Below are 19,234 nucleotides of genomic sequence, written 5' to 3'. Positions count from 1 at the left end.
TCATGTTTTCATTGCGTTACCAATAAATTATATATAACACATTTTTGAAGGGTGAATATGTTTTCTAGGCCAGACATCACTTTTGGCCATGGCTATATATATTTTATTTTATATGTATGTAAAATGTATTATACTACATAGGCTATATATATATATATATATATATATATATATATATATATATATATATATATATATATATATATATATATATATATATATATATATATAACTGAAATTTATGCAACTTTTTTTGTTTGCAAGTATTTCAGTATTTGTTCGTTTTATTTATCCTTAATATTGCAATTCCGGTTGGTGACGATGGTGGCACAGAACAGATAAGTAGGAAGGTTGCCTAAGCACAGCATAGTACCAGGTCATCCCTACAGTGAATAATCCTCTGCCATCTGAAAGCGTGCTGACTGCTGCGCCCAGACGCACAGGATTAGGGCATCTTGGTCACCATCTGTCTGGAGCTGAGGAGTGAACAGCCCTGGATCAATGGGGAGGTCCTGCTAATAGCCAGACTTATGGCTGGGCTCGGTCTTGGAAAGCAATACTCCTGGAAGTCTTTGATTATGATAGGGAGTGATGTTGTGTGTGTGCCTCACCACCTGTCTCTGTTTTATCCCACTCACCAGATGGAGCAAGACTACAACTGTCCTTATGTACTGGCCACAACATTTGATCTGCCTCGTCTTGAACGCTTGTACACACACATATGTGCACACACACACACAAACACACACTTTGTGAGGACATTCATTGACGCATTGCAATCTGTAGCTCCTTACCCTAACCCTACCCATCACAACTAAGTGTCAAACCCAAACCCTTATCCTAAACCTACCCTTAACCTAATTATAAAAATATACTTAAAACCAAGCCTTGACCCTCAAACAGGCCTTTAAAGGGGTCTCAGAAAGGCCAAAATGTCCTCGCTTTACTCTCTTTGTCTTAACTCCTATGGTCTAAAACTCAAACCAGTCCTCACAAAGACACATGCATACACATGTACACAGAGAGAGACGTACACAAAAATGTCTACATGCAGAACAGTTGTGAAACCTGAGAGATCATAACACAAGCTGTTTAAGATCTGTTTATCTTTAACCTCTGCCATACTACAGCTTGAATGAGTTGACAGTCTTTTGCTGTTTTTTCCACCAATCAGACTTGATGCTGTTCATAGTAATGCTGACTCAGATATTTAATCAGCACACTAGAACCTGTTGAACATGTCTTTTAACTGAAATGCTAGTTAGTAATGCTTGCTCTTCTTTACGTTTAGGAGTTTGTTAAAAACCTCACGTACTGTAACCTGTCATATATATATATTGTAACCTGTCATATATATATATTGTAACCTGTCATATATATATATTGTAACCTGTCATATATATATATATATATATATATATATATATATATATATATATATATATATATATATATATATATATATATATATATATATATGGGCCAGTTTTTACAATAAATTCTTAAGAATAAAATCCTTCTTACATGCTGTGTTCTTATATTCTAACTTAAGGAGTTAAAGGATTAGTCCACTTTCAAATAAAAATTTCCTGATAATTTACTCACCCCCATGTCATCCAAGATGTCTTTCTTTCTTCAGTCGAAAAGTAATGAAGGTTTTTTTTATGAAAACATTCCAGGAATATTCTCCTTATAGTGGACTTCAGTTGGCCCCAAACGGTTGAAGGTCAAAATTACAGTTTCAGTGCAGCTTCAAAGGGCTTTAAACGATACCAGACGAGGAATAAGGGTCTTATCTAGCAAAACGATCTGTCATTTTCGAAAAAAAACCCCGAAAAAAAATATACATTTTAACCATAAATGCTCATCTTGAACTAGCTCTCTTCTTCTTCTTCTTCTTCTCTATTAGAATTACAGCAGTGTAGATGCTGCTAAGTGTATTACTGCCCTCCACAGGTCAAAGTTTGTGCTGATTGTTATATACTTGCACTAGCATATTGTATATGACAATTTAGTTAAAACTTTGAACTTAAGTTGTTGTTGTTGTTGTTGTTTTCAAATATTAAGCATTCCCACATAACACTACAAAGAATACAAACTAATATTACTAGTGGTGTGCATGAGTTCGGCAAGAACCACCAATCAGATAACACTAAAGCCTTTAAATTTCTAATTAAGAAAAAAAAAAATGAGAATGCGTGTTCTTTAGAAAATATGAGAAATTTAAGAATTTTACTTAGGAACATCCTTGTGAACTTCTTAGAATTGTTGAAATTCTTGAAAATGTTGTAACTTCTTAAGAAGATTTTTGTGAATCTGGCCCCAGAATACAATAGAAATTGGAACTTTTAACTTGGACCAGTAAGCAACACCCTAGAAACCACCCAAAACACTGTAGCAACAGCCTAGCAGCACACTAATAAACACACAGAACGCCTAGAAAAATGCATTGCAACACTCCCAAGTGTTGCACCATACCCAAGTAATGGTGAGTTTTGCCTAAGAAAGTACCACTTTAAAAACATCTACTTTATAAGTTGTTGCTCTATTGCAGTGTTTTAAAGTACTTAACAGCAAGCTTTGAATATTATCTAATTATTTTGGATATTCATGTGTAGTTTGCTCTTTATTGATTAACACGGTGCTACCAAAATGTTAAGTTGCTCTATCATGATTAGGTATGATATGGAGAACTGCATTATAGAGGGTTGGTAGCCTAACATCAGTGGAGTGTGTAATCATTTGTTCAATTCATGCACTGCTACACTCGACTTGGCTTATTTGATTCCCTGCTAGGTGAGATAATGAGCTGGATCAGCCTTTTCCGGGCTGCACAGAGCACACGATGGCACATGTGGGCCCTTCCAAGTGCCACAACAGCCAATACATGCACACGTAAGAGGCATGAGGATTGCTTGTTTATCTCATGGTTCAAGTAAACTTCCTCATTGCAGAGCTGTTCTCATGAAGTTTGTCAAGTTTTTATGTTTGAAATAATACAATGACATTCACATTCTGTAGAAATTTCAGTTTAGCTCTATCCATCAACTGTGCAGTGATGGATCTACTGTAAATAGTGTGGTGAGACATGAACATGTTGTGTATAGAGTAACATGAATCTTCTCATTGGCTCTGTGTGGTGAATCTTTGTCACATTTGAGTAGATAACCGAGAGTTTGGGCATTCTGCCCTCATTTCTCCTCTAGCTTTGCTCACCGGATAGAAACTGCATTATTATCCTAGTTCAGCCCTGCAATGATTTTCCCTATGCAGGCTCTCGGGAGGAGATCTGGAGGAGAGTCTGTGTTGAAATGTGTGCCAGAGGGAACATGCAGCTCTCATTACAATTAAAAAAAAAAAAAAAAAATTGGCACACAAATATTGTTTTCGTTTCAGTTGTTGATTCTGGTGGTGAAAATGTATCTAGATGCTCACTGAGTAAAATGTCCTTTCAAAGATCGATTGATTGTGATTGTTTTCTGGTTAAAGTACAGATTTAACCAGTTTTGACTGAGTGAACAATGGATTAATGTTTTTATTTTAACTAAAACTAAACTAGGTGGTCATTGATATAAAGCTGAAATAAAGTTGAAATAAAGCTGAATTTAAAATAAAATATAAGTGTGAAAAACTTTCTAAATGTTTATAAAATAAATGTATAAATGTTGCCTTAAAGGAACATTCCACTTTTTTTTGAAAATAGCTAATTTTCCAACTCCCCTAGAGTTAAACAGTTGAGTTTTACCGTTTTCGAATCCATTCAGCCGATCTCCGGGTCTGGCGGTACCACTTTTAGCATAGCTTAGCATAGTTCATTGAATCTGATTAGACCGTTAGCATCTCGCTCAAAAATGACCAAAGAGTTTCAATATTTTTCCTATTTAAAACTTGACTCTTCTGTAGTTACATCGTGTACTAAGACCGACTGAAAATAAAAAGTTGCGATTTTCTAGGCCGATATGGCTAGGAACTGTACTCTCATTCCGGCGTAATAATCAAGGAACTTTGCTGCCGTACCATCGATGCAGCAGGCTCAATGATATTATGCAACGCCTCTCACAAATGTCTCCATGGTTGCAAGGCACGCTATAGTATAGTTCCTAGCCATATCGGCCAAAAAAATCGCAACTTTTTTATTTTCAGTCGGTCTTATTACACGATGTAACTACAGAAGAGTCAAGTTTTAAATAGGAAAAATATTGAAACTCTTTGGTCATTTTTGAGCGAGATGCTAACGGTCTAATCAGATTCAATGAACTATGCTAAGCTATGCTAAAAGTGGTACCGCCAGACCCAGAGATCGGCTGAATGGATTCGAAAACGGTAAAACTCAACTGTTTAACTCTAGGGGAGTTGGAAAATGAGCCTATTTTCAAAAAAATGACTAAAATTAAAACAGAAATGAAAAATAAATTAAAACTAAATAAAAATATTTTAAAATAATATATAAAAAATGACAAAAGCACATAAAACTACTTAAACTAAAATGAAAATTTAAAAATAAATCAATTCAAAATATTAATAAATACTGTAATAGTATATAAATAATACAAAATAACACTGTCGGTTCAATACAAGCTTTCTTTATACCAACTCAAACAATGATGTTTATCCTACATCATCTCATAACATAAGCACTGAATTATTTTTAGAGTTTCCCTTCTGATATCTGTAAAAACAGGCTGTGCTTTGGGTGCTTTTGTGGTTTATTTCTGAAAACAGAATCATGTCGCAAGACTTATTAGGCACAAATCAGTGCCTTGGTGGTGTGTTAGCAGATTAAATTTGATGTTCTCTTGTTAAGGTTCATTTGCTGGCTCGACTTAGTGTAACCTTGTTTTCCAATACAAGTGTTGTGGAAAAACACCATCCTGCTCGCCCTGTTGAAAAGAGTCTTGGAAGAAGTGGCATTTATGGCAGCTAAATATAAAATTGACCTCAATATAACACAATAATTCATAGCGTGCAGCAAACTAGTACCTCAAAATAGTTCAGACTTTCCATCCATTAAAAAAGATTAAGAAATTTTGTAAAAATATAGTGTTTAAAAACATGTACTCATGCTAATTTATACAATTAAAAAATGTATAACTGTATATAGAAACAGACCATTAAACGTGATTAATAAAAAGTAATGCTGTTAAAGCACTTCCTTTTGAAGTGCTCTTTACAGCAACCTGGTATTTTCTAAACAATTATGTTTCCCAGAAAGCTGTTTTGGAAAACTTTAGCCAATATTGAGGTCAATAAAAGGTCTGAGTGTGGTTCATGAGTGAATGGTGTGTGTGTGGTCACATGATGTGTAAATACAAGGTCAGGCATATTTGCTGATTGTGCACTGATTCATATCAGCTTATCTTTGTAATGGGATGAGCCGTAGACTCTTACAACAGGCTTGCATAGTCATTGATCCGAGCCCTGTCAATCCCATCAGCAGTTTAGCTTATATATAGTGTAGGAGATCCATTAATGGTATTACTTGCCAACAATGAAGGTCCGCTCCTTCTCTCTTTTGCCTGCTTCTGGCATCAGTGGTTTATGGAGACATGAGTAATGTGCTATTGAAGCATGAGCTCATCTGTTCTGTCCCTCTCTTCTTAGACGTTCTCGTAAAGCACAGAGCTGGACGACAGGGAGGCTTTGACTTGACGGATTCCAAACGCAGCTCTTCTTGTGGTCGAGGGAGACTGAGTGCTTGTGTGGCTTTGTCTCGCTCATCTCTGCTACTGACATCAAAAGAAAGGCTCTAGCAGTGCATTTGGATCTGTGTGTGTGTGTGTGTGTGGTTTTTAAATTGACCTATAGAGCTGGACCTCAGCCAGGGAAGAGACCTTTACTCCAAAGATGTAGTTTCGCCACAGCAGACGTTTGATGTAAAGGATGTAAAGCCTGGAGCGCTTTGCACATTAGTTTATTCTGTCTAAGAATCCCCCACTTCCTGAGCAACATGTGAAACTGTCAGCTGACGTTTAGCGGAGAATCTGAAATTCTTGATGGCAACAAAGTTAAAGAATGTAAAATAATGAAATTCAAGTGGAATTTCTGTTGGTAAGAACCCCTGTGATATGACTTTGACTTTTGACAAAACAAAGCGGAATATAGGTGTGATTTAGGATATCCTGTTTACGTTCTACTAAGTATCTCAAATAAAACACTTGAATATCTGTCTTGTTTAATGTCATGAGCCTTAAAAATGTGTGTGTAACCTGCATTGTAAGTATAAATTCTAATATATATAAAAAATATGAAGATTTAATAAATGTATATATAATTATTTATGTATGCTATATAAAAATTAGGGCTGGGTATTGACACAATTTTCACAATTCGATTTCCATTCACATGCTTGCAATTCGATTCCGATTTCGATTCAATATCGATTATTTTGGATGTAGTATATCATATACAGTACATGGCAAATTTTCTAGAGGAAAAAATCTCTCAACTAATGCTGTAAACTACACATGGGAGTCAGGGAGTCACTACTATAATAATATTAAAGGTTAAATTAACTTATTTATATACAAACGCTTAAATTACACTCAATGATTTTTTTTTAGAATAAATAAAGTTAAGAATTACATAATCATATTTCTACTCCAATTCGTTTTTTTGAAATATAAACATTTAAATCGTGGCTGTCATAACTGATTTATTCAAACATGCATTAAATATTGAAGAACATTAAAAATATATAAAATATTGTAATATAATATAATATAATATAATGAATATCTAACAGTGCATATATTTATCAGAATGCTGCTTTCTAGAGTTCATTTTTCTAGCTGACTAATGAGTTTATGGTCACTGAATATGTTTTTCTGAGGTAAATGTGACTTTACGTGACATTGTTTACAAGCTGGATTTTGGTAAGTTGTACTGTATCTTTTAACATACCTTCAGATGTTTATTCATGTTTATTTCACGCTGTAACTGGTATTAAAGCGGAAGAGAGGATGTTAAATCAGTATCGGTTCGTAAAAATGAGAATCGATTAAATTGAGAAATCAATATTTTTACCCAGACCTAATACAACTTATATATTATAATCTGACATTGTTACATTTTATATAATTTATTATTATTTTTCTTTTTTTTATTGCAATTAGTGTATCTGAAGGAGGTTGTCTCGTGGAAATGCGTGGCAGGTGTTTTTATTTTTATGAAAACTGGTTTAAGCACTTAATGTCTCTGTATCAGCATTTTACCTTCAGTATAGGGACTTCAGCATTTTATTTATTTAGTTATTTATTTATGAGAAAATGTGTGTCTTTGCAGTTTTTTACTTGTTATTCTGTACTACAGACCTGCAAAGGGCTAGCATATACTTCATAAAAGTGTTCTATTCCCCAAATATTAAGGATTTTGCAGTGGTCATTGACGTATTTCCTTTGTGTTCTGTTTGTCTCAATGCCTTCCTTTTCTGTCTGCAATACAGCAGGTCATTTCCCCCACCTGGCATTGTCTCAGACAGTCTTTATAGGACCAACTCTACTGTACTCCTATTTAAAAGTTTGCAAAAGGCTTGTGTTTGTTTTTTATTCTTTGAAAAGGATTGTTCCTGTATTTGGGAGAAGAAAAACAAACAGGACTAGCTCAACAACCAACACAAAACCCCAAAAAGCACATTAAATACTGTACTAAGTACCATAGTACACTTACATATCAGATGGTAATACCTTGGAGCATTGATACATATAATACTCCTACTGAATGTTTAACAGAAACATAAACCATGATATTTACAATACATAGAACTCCAAGGTACTTCTAAGAATACCATGGTACTATCATGGTAACTGCTCTGACTGAGTTAAAAGACGGATATGATGCTAGGATTGTTACACTTTGGCTTGTAAAATCATTTAAATTAGTCTGATTTGTGCACTCATGCAGGTTTTTTCTTGTTCTGAATTTAGGTAGTAGAAAACACTACTCTGATATATGTAGTGAAAATGCTTCTGGGTTAGTGGTCAAAGATCTGAGCTGCTAACCCAAAGGTTGTCATTGAGTAAGACTCAAATGCATGTCAATCACCACTGTAAAATGTTAAGTATATTGTTTTGGATTAGAAAGTGTAATTTAATGACTATTTGACTCTTTCTTTGTGTTGTTTTATAGGTGTGTGGTGGTGCTACTGAACCCTAAGAAAAACAAACAACATCATATCCTCAATAGCTCCAGGTGAGACTTTCATACTTCTGTAACCAAAAACAACATGGATAAATGTCACCTTCTATGGTTCATTAGCTCCTCTAGTGTACTAGCACATTCATTCCGGCGATGTCTATCAAAGTATAGTAAAGTGCTTAAAGGGCTGGTTCACACAGAACAGAAAAACAGCAAGATGCAGGTCAGTAGAATGAAAGAAAAAAAGGTCTAGATTTTTTTTTGTTGATCTTCTTTTAGCTTGAGCATCACATTTTTTAGAATGTCGCGTAATGCGCAAGATGCCGCAAAAGACATGAGCGCAATGGTTAAAGACGTCTGTCTAGCGCCTGTTTATGTTGAAAAACAAAAACAATGGAAAAGTGCAGTGGAATGGAAAAACGTGTTCTGTGTGAACAGCGTGAAATGGAAGTTGCAATAGTCTTTTCTTTTCCTATCGTGATGAATATCCATGTGAAATGGCATCTCGGACAAGAAAAAATTTAGGGAAGGACTTGATTTTGTCCATGGAGAATTGATTGGATGGTTGTGGTTTGCCATTGGCCGATCTCATGTGAGCGACAGGTTGCCCCGCCCTCGCAACATTAAACATGTCATCAGAGAAGAGAAGAGGTGTCGCTGCAATAAGAAGTTATTTTGATTAAAGATTATGAAAACAATAATGATGTGCATTGATAAATAATTTATAATAAATACTGCAATATTCCATAAAAATGGCAGTTGTCCATTTTGATTTCATCGTAAAATAATGAACACAACAACCGAACAGATAGTCTTGTCTCAAACTCTTTGCTCATGGTTGAGCAAATGTTGTAGTGTCTGGCTGGTCGGGCTTCTCAGACATATAATAAGCAATAGGTGAACAGACAGAGAGGAAGCCTCTGAACTAGCAGGATACATGCACTTTAACATTGTCTTAAATACTTCCGTCCACTCTCTCATTTCACAGGAAGACCATCACTACGCTCTCCTTCTCTCCTGATGGCAAATATGTGGTCACAGGCGAGGTGAGTATTCAGTTCCTAAATATATCTGTGCTTTGTGGTTACATCACATGATCTAGTAGGAAGTCAGGAGCTCTGGAGCAGTATATCATATTTAGATAAAGCTGATGTAGCCGGTCTGTATGAAAATAAAAGTCTGTATCTTGCACCTTCAGGCCTGTGAAGTGTACAGTGTGCTGCAATCCTAATGACTAACTATCAGTGTCATTTGTCTGTTGTCACAGTGGAGTCAAGAACAGACAAATGTGATGACTATTGCTTTCTCTTCCGCAATTCTGCAGCACTAACGTTTGGATTAGGAGGGATTTGTTGTCTTGCCTGGAATATATATCATGCAAATGCATGCAAGATATGTTCAACTTGAAATGAAACACAGACACAAAGTATTACAACCTTCAGAATAAAACTAATCGAAACAAAAAGTAACAGCAAAAAAGCACAACATAACATAATAATAACAGTATTTAGAAAAAGTATTAAAATTACTTTATTTGGTTTAAAGACATCATACAAAGGTAATTGGCAACACATTTAACATCTGTAATCTGGTATAGTAATAAGTTAAACAGAATATTAGAAGGAATAAATGTAGATGTTGATTTTATCTATTTGGATTTGATTGAATCATTTAGGCAATTGGTTTGATATTATTGATATTAATATTTAATATCAATATTAATATTTAATATAATGAAATTGTGTGTTACAGGTTTATCAGGGAATTTCAAAAATGTAATTTTCCAGGCCTTTGAAACAATCATGGAAAAGTCAGGAAGATTTCTTTAGTCAATGTACATATTTGTAGTTTTGCTTTAGTTGTAAAGTATTTATTATTCAGCTAAAAATCTTGTAGTAAATGCAATCTCAAAATTATTTTACTATAATATATAATAAAATTATTATACTTTATAAAACGGTTAGTGTCCTGTTCTTGATTCTGATTGGTCAATAGCTGTGTTTTATTCACGATAAAACACGACTATGACCGCTTCACCCAACGGTTCTGTGTATCACTACACAACACCCTTAGCAACCACTCTTAGCAACGTAAACTGAATTGAAGCTTACAGTATTATGTAGAACTAGAAGAGTATTGTGAGAAAGAGATCGAGTGAGCGAGTGAATTTATTACCTGCATTCAGATTTAGCATTGTCCTTCAGGTCAGTCCTGTTCATAATAAAAAATCTGTTTAAATGTCCGATGTATTATCTTGTCCTTTTAACAGTTAAGGGGTTTTCCCGTGACTGACAGCACTAGTCAAAGCATTTGTCAGTTGCATCTTGTTCCGTGTTCACAACAATTCAGTCTTTTCAATAAAAAAGTTTTCGCTACTGACTGACACACTCATAAAGACAGTCTTTGTCGCCATCTAATGGTGTAATAATGTAACTTCTGTTGCTGTTCACGGTCAAGGACTATTTTTTCCGGCGGAAGGAGGGCTTTTAGTGAAAGTTTACTTCATGAAAGTTGCATTGATACATATTTTTAGCTTTAATATTTGTATTGTGTGGTAACCGTTTTATAAAAGCAATAAGGTACTCGAGGCTAGTGCTGTATCGTGAATAAGTCACGGCTGAAGGATTGCTTCGCGTCGTGCCTAACAACGCCCTTCCTCATTGCCTTAGCACAGCCTCATACCTTATTGCTTACATGTATACTACTTTAGCCACTATGAAAACTTTTTTTTTCCTAATGAGGATCCGTCTTCATTTCCTGACTTTCTTTCTTCTGTGTAACACAAAAGAAGATATTTTGAGGAACATTAATATCCAAACAATATTGGTGACCTTTGGCTTCTACTGTATGGACAAAAAAACACTGAGATATTCTGCAAAATATCTTCTTTTATGTTCTACAAAAGAAAGAAAGTCAAGAAATGACATGAAGGTGATTAAATTATGACAGAATTTAAATTTTTGGGTGAACTATCCCTCAAGAATAATGTGCATTGATGAAGTGTCCATAGTTTTGCTCAGCTGGCATGACACTAATGAATGGAAACAGTAGTGTGAATGCTGACCAGAGCTGTTTGGACTTTGTTTGGAAGGCTGAACATGAACACACATCCTGTCTGCTTCTCTAATCCACTAAATCATGTGGACGGGTGATTTGTTTGTGTAGTTTGAGTACATTTTTGTGTGTGTGTGTGTGTGTGTGTGTGTGTGTGTGTGTGTGTGTGCAAAAAAAGTAATCCTTTCCATTTGAGAGGAGTTTCTTACTCCAGCATGTGAAAGTGATGTGAGTTTGTGCTTACCGGCTGCCATGGCAACCGGTGGCACCATGCCAACCTGCACACAGACTGTGTCTGCTGTCATAAAAAGGTGAAAGCGAGAGCGCCAAGAAAGGGCAAAGAAAAGAGCATGTAGGGAGAAAGAGAAAGAAAGTGTGCCTGAAGCAAGATACAGAAACACTCTGGAATCAGAATGTGTCTGCTAACTGTGGTTTGACCTCTGATCCCCACATTCTCACTCTGAAGCTCCAACAGTACTGAATGTTGATCGGACGTTGATGAACAGTTGTGTATTAAAGCAGGATGTTGTGTAAGATTAATCAGAATGGCTCTTCGTTTATTCCTCCTTGTTTGCGATGCATGATCTGTCTTGATCGGAGTTGTGTAACGTGGGATTAAACTAACCTGTCTCGACATCTCTGTTAGCGAGTTCTTAATGTGTTGCACAAACAAGCATTGCACAAAATGGAAAGGTGCTCTCAAATACATGTTTGCAATACATCAAAATAAAAATCCAAGGTTCCCAGTCATAGAAAACAGGGAGTGGTGTTTTTTCAGGCCTGGAAAAGTCAAGGAAATGTATTATATATTGAAAGAAGTCTCTTCTCCTCACCAAGGCTTTGATCATAAAATACTGTAAACGCAGTAATATTGTGAAATGTTATTACTATTTAAAATAACTGTTTTCTATTTTAAAATATTTTAAAATGTAATTTATTCCTGTGATGCGAAGCTGAATTTTCAGCATCATTACTCCAGTCTTCAGTCACATGATCCTTCAGAAATCATTCTAATATGCTGATTTGCTTAACGTTTTTGTGGAAACCATGCAACATTTTTTCTAGGATTCTTTTAGTAGAAAGTTTAAAAGAACTTATTTGAAATGTATTTGAAATGGTAATCTTTTTGTAACCGTATAAATGTCTTTACTGTCACTTTTGATCAATTTAATGCATTTCTTTAAAAAAATCGTACTAGTCCCAAATTTTTAAAAGGCATTCTAATATACAATTTTTGTGGTTCTTCATCTGGTATATATTGCTTTTGTATTAAAGGGTTAGTTCACTCAAAAATTAAAATTCTGTCATTTATTACTCACCCTCATGTCGTTCCACACCCATAAGACCTTAGTTCATCTTCTGAAAACAAATTAAGATATTTTTGATGAAATCCAATGGCTCAGTGAGGCCTGCATTGAGAGCAAGTTAATTTACACTTTCAAACAGAAAACCACTGATTCGAAACTAAATATTTTTTCATGAAGCAGTGTTTTGAAATCACCCATCTCTAGATATTGTTGAATAAAGTCCTTTTTTTTTTTTTTTGGCACATAAAAAGTATTCTCATTGCTTAATAACATTAAGGTTGAACCACTGTACTCACATGAATGGTCTAACGGGTGTGGAACAACATGAGGGTGAGTAATTAATGACAGACTTTTCATTTTTGGGTGAACTAACCCTTTAAGTTTGTGTAGAGTGATACTTGCTGACAACTCTCATAAATTATAATCTCTCTCTCTCTCTCTCTAGAGCGGTCATATGCCAGCAGTGCGTGTCTGGGATGTGGCAGAGAGGACACAGGTGGCGGAGTTGCAGGAACATAAATACGGCGTGGCATGTGTGGCTTTCTCCCCCAATAGTAAATATATCGTCAGCGTGGGTTACCAGCACGACATGATCGTCAACGTCTGGGCCTGGAAGGTGGCTAGCAATATTTATACAGTCATAAAACACTCAAGATGGCTTTCATTTAGTTTATTATATCATATCTGTTGTTTGGATAACTAGATTTGCTTTTCGTGAAGGTTAAAGAATAGTATTAATGTAGTTCCACCTTGCAAACTCTGATTCCCCTTATGATTGTTGCACTTTAATCAACCAATTTCCTAAAAAAAAAGAATAGAAAATTCATAAATCATAGCATAAAATTTGTTTTAAATTGAATATTTGTCTTTTTGTCTTTCAGAAAAATGTTGTGGTTGCCGCCAACAAGGTGTCCAGTAAAGTCATGGCTGTGTCTTTCTCAGATGACAGCTCATACTTTGTTACAGCTGGGAACAGACATGTGAAGTTCTGGTACCTTGACCACACCAAGTCATCCAAGGTACATGTCTAACCTGGCAGATGACCACTAGCCTTATCTCTACCAAATACAGTAGTTACAGTAGCTCTTTCTGCCTGCCATTCTAGCTCAAAGTCTCAATTTGTCATCACCCAGTTCATACAATACTAAATATCGGCCAGGTCTTAGATGAATGTCTCATAAATGTCATCTCTCTCAGGTGAATGCCACAGTACCATTATCAGGCCGCTCTGGTCTTCTTGGAGAGCTGCGGAATAATTTCTTCAGCGATGTGGCCTGTGGAAAGGGCCGGAAGGCGAAAAGTACCTTCTGTATCACTTCCTCTGGGCTGCTCTGTGAGTTCAACGACAAAAGAATGCTGGACAAGTGGGTGGAGCTCAGGGTGAGTGACGAGGATGCTGATTGGTTGATTTTGTAATCTGTCACAAATATGCATGAGTCAGTATGTGCAATACAGCTCAATATTTTGGTTCAAAAAGTATATATGGCATCCAAAATCTTCTTAAAAGAGTTGATTTTTTACCAATTTTATCTCTAACTTTATTTGAAATAAATTCACATTTTAAAGTCAGCATGAAACTGAAGCTGCAGTAGTCTTTTCTTCCCTATTGTGACATTTCTGATTGAAATGGCTTCTGGAATGAGCACATTTTTTAACTCTTAATGAACTTTGTTTAGGTTTCCTTGTCTGTGTGTTTTGTTTTTTCCGCTTTAAGCTGTTTTCTTTCTCTGATATCAAGGCCCTTGTGTACACAAGGTGTTTTTAAGCTCTCTGTTGTTAAGCGAGAGTGTGTTAATTAACAATTCTGCTGCTGTTGTCGTCTAATATTAGTCTGTTCTGCTTCTCCTCTCACACTGTCCAGAAAAATGACAGTTTCGCAGTAAGTTTCACATCAGTGCTGCGGGTTCAGCTGTCACGTCTCATTGTAAAACTCATTGAACGACATGTCACAGTGCTGCTGTCAGTCATGCTCACCTGTACATTGAATGTTTGACCCTTTTGTCTTCACTTGCCAGTTATCACTCTAATCTCCGACAAAGCATTTCAAGCATTTCAAAGCATTATGTATGACCAGGCCCACACAGAATCACTGCTCACAAAACACTTATTGAATTTTACATACCCATCATTTGCTATATTCACTGCATATTTTGTGTGTGTGTGTATAATTATTATTTAATATTTTTATATATTGATTTCAGTATACAGTAGTGGCCAAAAGTGATCTCTTTTTAATGACCCTACAAGTTCGATTAAACCATAAAAATATAATGGTTCAGTATCAATATATTAAAATATTTGTTTAAAATATTTTAAATATAAGGAAAAATAAAAGACTAAACTTGGTTAAAGTATTTATCTGACATAATCATTTACAGCTACAGGTTTTAATTTACTATGCAAAATAATAATAAAAAAAAGAGTAGAAAAACAAAAGCTCACATGAAAAGCAGGCATTGACTACAACATAATCCATTATTAATATTTTGTTGGCTCTCTCTCGCTCTTGCATGTGTTCATAATTTCTTTGTATGAAAGCCTGGCCAAAAATTATGTCCGCACAATTTGCCATGTTTCATTGTGTTATCACAAATAAAACAATTGATTCCAAGCACAACTACACAATATGCTTACAAAATATTTAACAATTTTTAATAATACTTGAATACAGGGTGAAGATGTTACTCTTCCTAAGCCGGACATCACTTTTGGCCTCTACTGTATTTTATTAGTTTTTATATTGTGTTGTATCAATATTAATTGTTATAATTATGTATTTAATTATTTTAATTAAGTATTAGTCATTAGTATTCATTATTTATTTAACTGTATTTTGAAGGAGTATTGAATAATATTTATATATATTTTTTTGCAGTATATGATTTACTATAAATCACCCAAGATATTAATATACAGTCAATCCAAAAATTATTCAGACATTTTTGATATATTTTTACTAGTGGGTGCAGAACACAATAGTTCATTTTTGTAAGTGAAATATAATACCCAACAATTCTTCAACGACCATTAAAATTGATAAAAATTTGGAACCAAAAATTATTCAGACACTTTGACCTGACCATGTTTTGCTTAAGTGTTATCTGACATAATTAAGATAAATGTTTTCTGACACAGTTTAACTCTGAGATCTTTTTTTTAACTACTGTGAATAAACTGAATTAAAGGTGTTAAAGAGGATGTTTTGTTTTATACATTTTTGCAATATTACTTGAAACTGTCTTTACTAACTGATAAAAGACTATTTATTAGGTGCACTGAAAGTAATAATATTAATATACATCATCTGTGCACGAGGTAGGGCCTTAAAAACATCAGCCAATCGTTTACGCGATCATCGCGTAAACGATTGGCCCTCTGGCTTGTCAATCACTGCCGTGACGTTCCTTGTGAGAGACGCGCACAGCTGCGCGCTCCAGTAACTTTCCACACTCTACAGGCGACGCATGCAATGTTTTTGTCAGGAGACAGGAATAACAACAGCAGATTGAGTTACCTGCGGTGAGTCCAACATAATGAATCCACTAACACAACACAGCGAATGCCGGTGGTAAACACTCGTGTTCCGATACTCGTGCACGAGTTTTGGGAGGCGTTTTCTTGAAATGAGCTGTGAAGGATGGGGGTTGTTCTTATGCATGCGCTCATTTCAAAAACTCAGTAACAGTCTTTGGATTCTCAGTCGACGAAAAAATCCTCTCTATCACCTTTAATGAATGAAATGTTCAAGGTGTCTGAATACATTTTGTTTTGACTGTACCAACATTCCATTGTTTTAATTTACTTAATTCTATTACTCTGCCTTAAAATGAAACCGCATAAGATAAAGTAGTTATGTCTATTGAAAAAAGATCTGTTGTATCTCATGAAAGAGAAGAAAAGGCAAATTGGTATTTCAGAAGACCTTCAGAAAACCATGAGAACTAGGCAGTCGTGTTGTGAATGCGAACACATGATTTAGAGCTGATATGAGATCAATTTGATTCCTCTGAAACTGTGAAAATGGGTCATGGCGAGAGCAGGTGGGTGCTGCACAATTCTGCTTTTGTGGCGACCCTTGTGCCCACTGCACAGAGAAACAAGAAAGAGTCAGAAGAGTGCCAGAAAGAAAGGGATACAGGGAGGATAATAGAGGATACAAAAGCCTCTCTGTCCAGCAGTTTATCAACTACAAGACCCCGAGTTATGACTTGATTATCTAAAAATGAACTTTGTTCTCTCGACGTAAAGCTTATTTTAGCAAATACCCTCCCCTGTCCATACCTTATCTCTGTAAATTAAATTATATGTCTGTGAAAAAGGCTCTTACAATCCCATATTAGATTTATCTAATCAGGAACATTTAACAGCTGATGGAAAAACACACAAATGAGCATTCTGGGACACTTTTTTTTTTTTTTCATCTCTTTATGCCGCCTGTTTCATAAAACTTTTATGTTTTATGTCTCATCAGCTTTTATTTGCGGTCTGCGGACTGTGCATTTCCATGCAATTATCACTGGAACATAATGAGACATCTCAATTTAATGCACAGAGCTCTCATTTTTTCCCATGTTAAAATTCTCCAAACATACTTGGTAGCAACTTTGCCCACATGGCAAATATGCCTTTGGATAGTCACATCATTTCAGATTTGATAATTTCTGCAGATTTTTTCTTCCCCCACAATCAATGCAAAAAAATGTAATAGTAATAATAATACATTTAAATATTTAAAAATAAATAATAAATTTTGTGTGGGCCCAGTGATGACTTGCTTCACTGGGATTTCACTGTTATTCAAATCAATTTCCTCATTTCTCTCTCTCTCAGACTAGTATGGCCACATCTCTGTCTGTCAGCGAGGATTTGATCTTCTGCGGTTGTGCTGACGGTACCGTGAGAGCGTTCAGCCCCACTGACCTGCACTTTATCTGTACGCTGCCTCACCCTCACAGCCTGGGCACAGACATCGCCACGGTTACTGAGGCCAGGTAAGATGAGCCACATTAGTGAGTACATTTAAATAACTAAAAATTAGTCTAATTTTATCAATATATTTGCACTACACTTGAAGTACCATATACTGTATAATGGTATCAACATCTAATACCAGTGAAACCACCAAAATACTTTGTGATTGCTCAGAATTAGGGATATAACTTTGTAAAATCCCTTTGTCAAAAGTTAAACAGCAGGATGAATGTTTTCACTTGGAAATCTCCAGAGATTTTTCTATTGTGGATGAGCTGCTGTCTGGTGTGTAGCATCATACATATGCAAATACCCTGAAACCATCCTGAAATCTCAGTCTGTTTTAAGATTCAGAGTGGATTCATGTAGTGTAGATGAAACAGCTTAGCCATTGACATCTGTTTAGCATTCCCTGCTTTCCTTCCAAACTGTCACACACACACAAGACCTCTTAGTCCACCGCTCATAAATATGCAGACACTGCTGCAAGGCAGAGACATGGCTGTTGACCTCTATTATATATTATATTGTTCAGGAAGACGCTGAGATGTGTCTGTCTTTTTGAGGCTACTGTAATATTTTTAGTAACAATTCTTACCACTTTTTTTCTGAGGTTTTGGTTTTTTTGTCTGTAAATGCAGGGCATTTGATCTTGATGGAAATGCTGATCTTGTTTACAAAATTGATGCGTCCCTCATTAACATATGTGTAAATAATGACTTCAATCATGAACAAATGTACCATCAAAAAACTGACCAAAGCATTCCAGCAGACACACCACTCCCAGAATGCACACAGTCATTCTGGCTGTCTCTTTATAATTGGCAATAAATAGCGGTGGTCTAAGTGTGGGTTCTGCTTGGAAAAAGTTTCTCGTGACACTTCCAGAAGACCTTTTGTGACCCCGCGGTACAGCTGTCTTTACTGTCCCACTAATCCATCATGATGTCTCCACAGCCACCTCTTCGCCTACAAGGAAAACGTCCGCTATCCTGACGCAGTGGCCGTATCCTATGACCCCACAAACCGATGGCTGTCCTGCGTCTACAACGATCACAGTCTGTATGTGTGGGATGTACGTGATCTTCGTAAAGTGGGCAAGGTTTACTCAGCCCTCTACCATTCGGCATGCGTATGGAGCGTGGAGGTGAGGAATAAGATAAATTCATGCAAGGCTGTGACCGAAAGCCAGTACTGATCAGGTGAATTAAATTAAATTAAATTAAATTAAATTAAATTAAATTAAATTAAATTAAATTAAATTAAATTAAATTAAATTAAATTAAATTAAATTAAATTAAATTAAATTAAATTAAATTAAATTAAATTAAATTAAGAATATTATATAATATAATCAAAAATATAAAATTCAATTAAATAATCAAAAATATAAAATTCAATTAAATAATCAAAAATATAAAATTCAATTAAATAATCAAAAATATAAAATTCAATTAAATAATCAAAAATATAAAAATAAAATTAAATAATCAAAAATATAAAATAGAATATAACATAAAATAAACAAAAATATAAAATAAAAAAATAAAATAAAAAATAAAAATAATCAAATAAAAAAGAAAATAAAATAATCAAAAATATAAAATAAAATATAAAATAATCAAAAATATAAAATAAAAGATAAAATCAAAAATATAAAATATATTTTAAAATAAAAATAAAATATAAAATAAAAATAAGATAAATGAAATATAAAATGAAATACAAAATAAAATAATATATAAAATACAACATATAAGGTAAAATAA

At 34.9% G+C, this 19,234-nt stretch overlaps 1 protein-coding gene across 5 annotated transcripts in view; it reads left to right on the top strand.

Annotated features, from left to right (window-relative positions):
* mapkbp1 (mitogen-activated protein kinase binding protein 1) overlaps positions 1 to 19,234 on the top strand; it is a 52,721-nt gene that overhangs the window by 11,740 nt on the left and 21,747 nt on the right. For 4 of the 5 annotated variants that reach the window (XM_048190934.1, XM_048190933.1, XM_048190937.1 and 1 more), the window contains exons 3-10: positions 8,125 to 8,187; positions 9,122 to 9,179; positions 12,940 to 13,110; positions 13,376 to 13,513; positions 13,692 to 13,874; positions 14,356 to 14,373; positions 17,325 to 17,485; positions 18,423 to 18,612. In XM_048190934.1, coding sequence (XP_048046891.1) covers positions 8,125 to 8,187; positions 9,122 to 9,179; positions 12,940 to 13,110; positions 13,376 to 13,513; positions 13,692 to 13,874; positions 14,356 to 14,373; positions 17,325 to 17,485; positions 18,423 to 18,612 — 982 coding nt within the window. The remainder of the gene's footprint in view (positions 1 to 8,124; positions 8,188 to 9,121; positions 9,180 to 12,939; positions 13,111 to 13,375; positions 13,514 to 13,691; positions 13,875 to 14,355; positions 14,374 to 17,324; positions 17,486 to 18,422; positions 18,613 to 19,234) is intronic. The other variant, XM_048190935.1, reaches the window with a different exon arrangement.

This window comes from Megalobrama amblycephala, linkage group LG5, assembly GCF_018812025.1.
Source record: "Megalobrama amblycephala isolate DHTTF-2021 linkage group LG5, ASM1881202v1, whole genome shotgun sequence".
Classification (NCBI taxonomy): domain Eukaryota; kingdom Metazoa; phylum Chordata; class Actinopteri; order Cypriniformes; family Xenocyprididae; genus Megalobrama; species Megalobrama amblycephala.
Note: the sequence above shows the minus strand (reverse complement) of the source record. Positions and strands in the feature narration are given on the sequence as shown.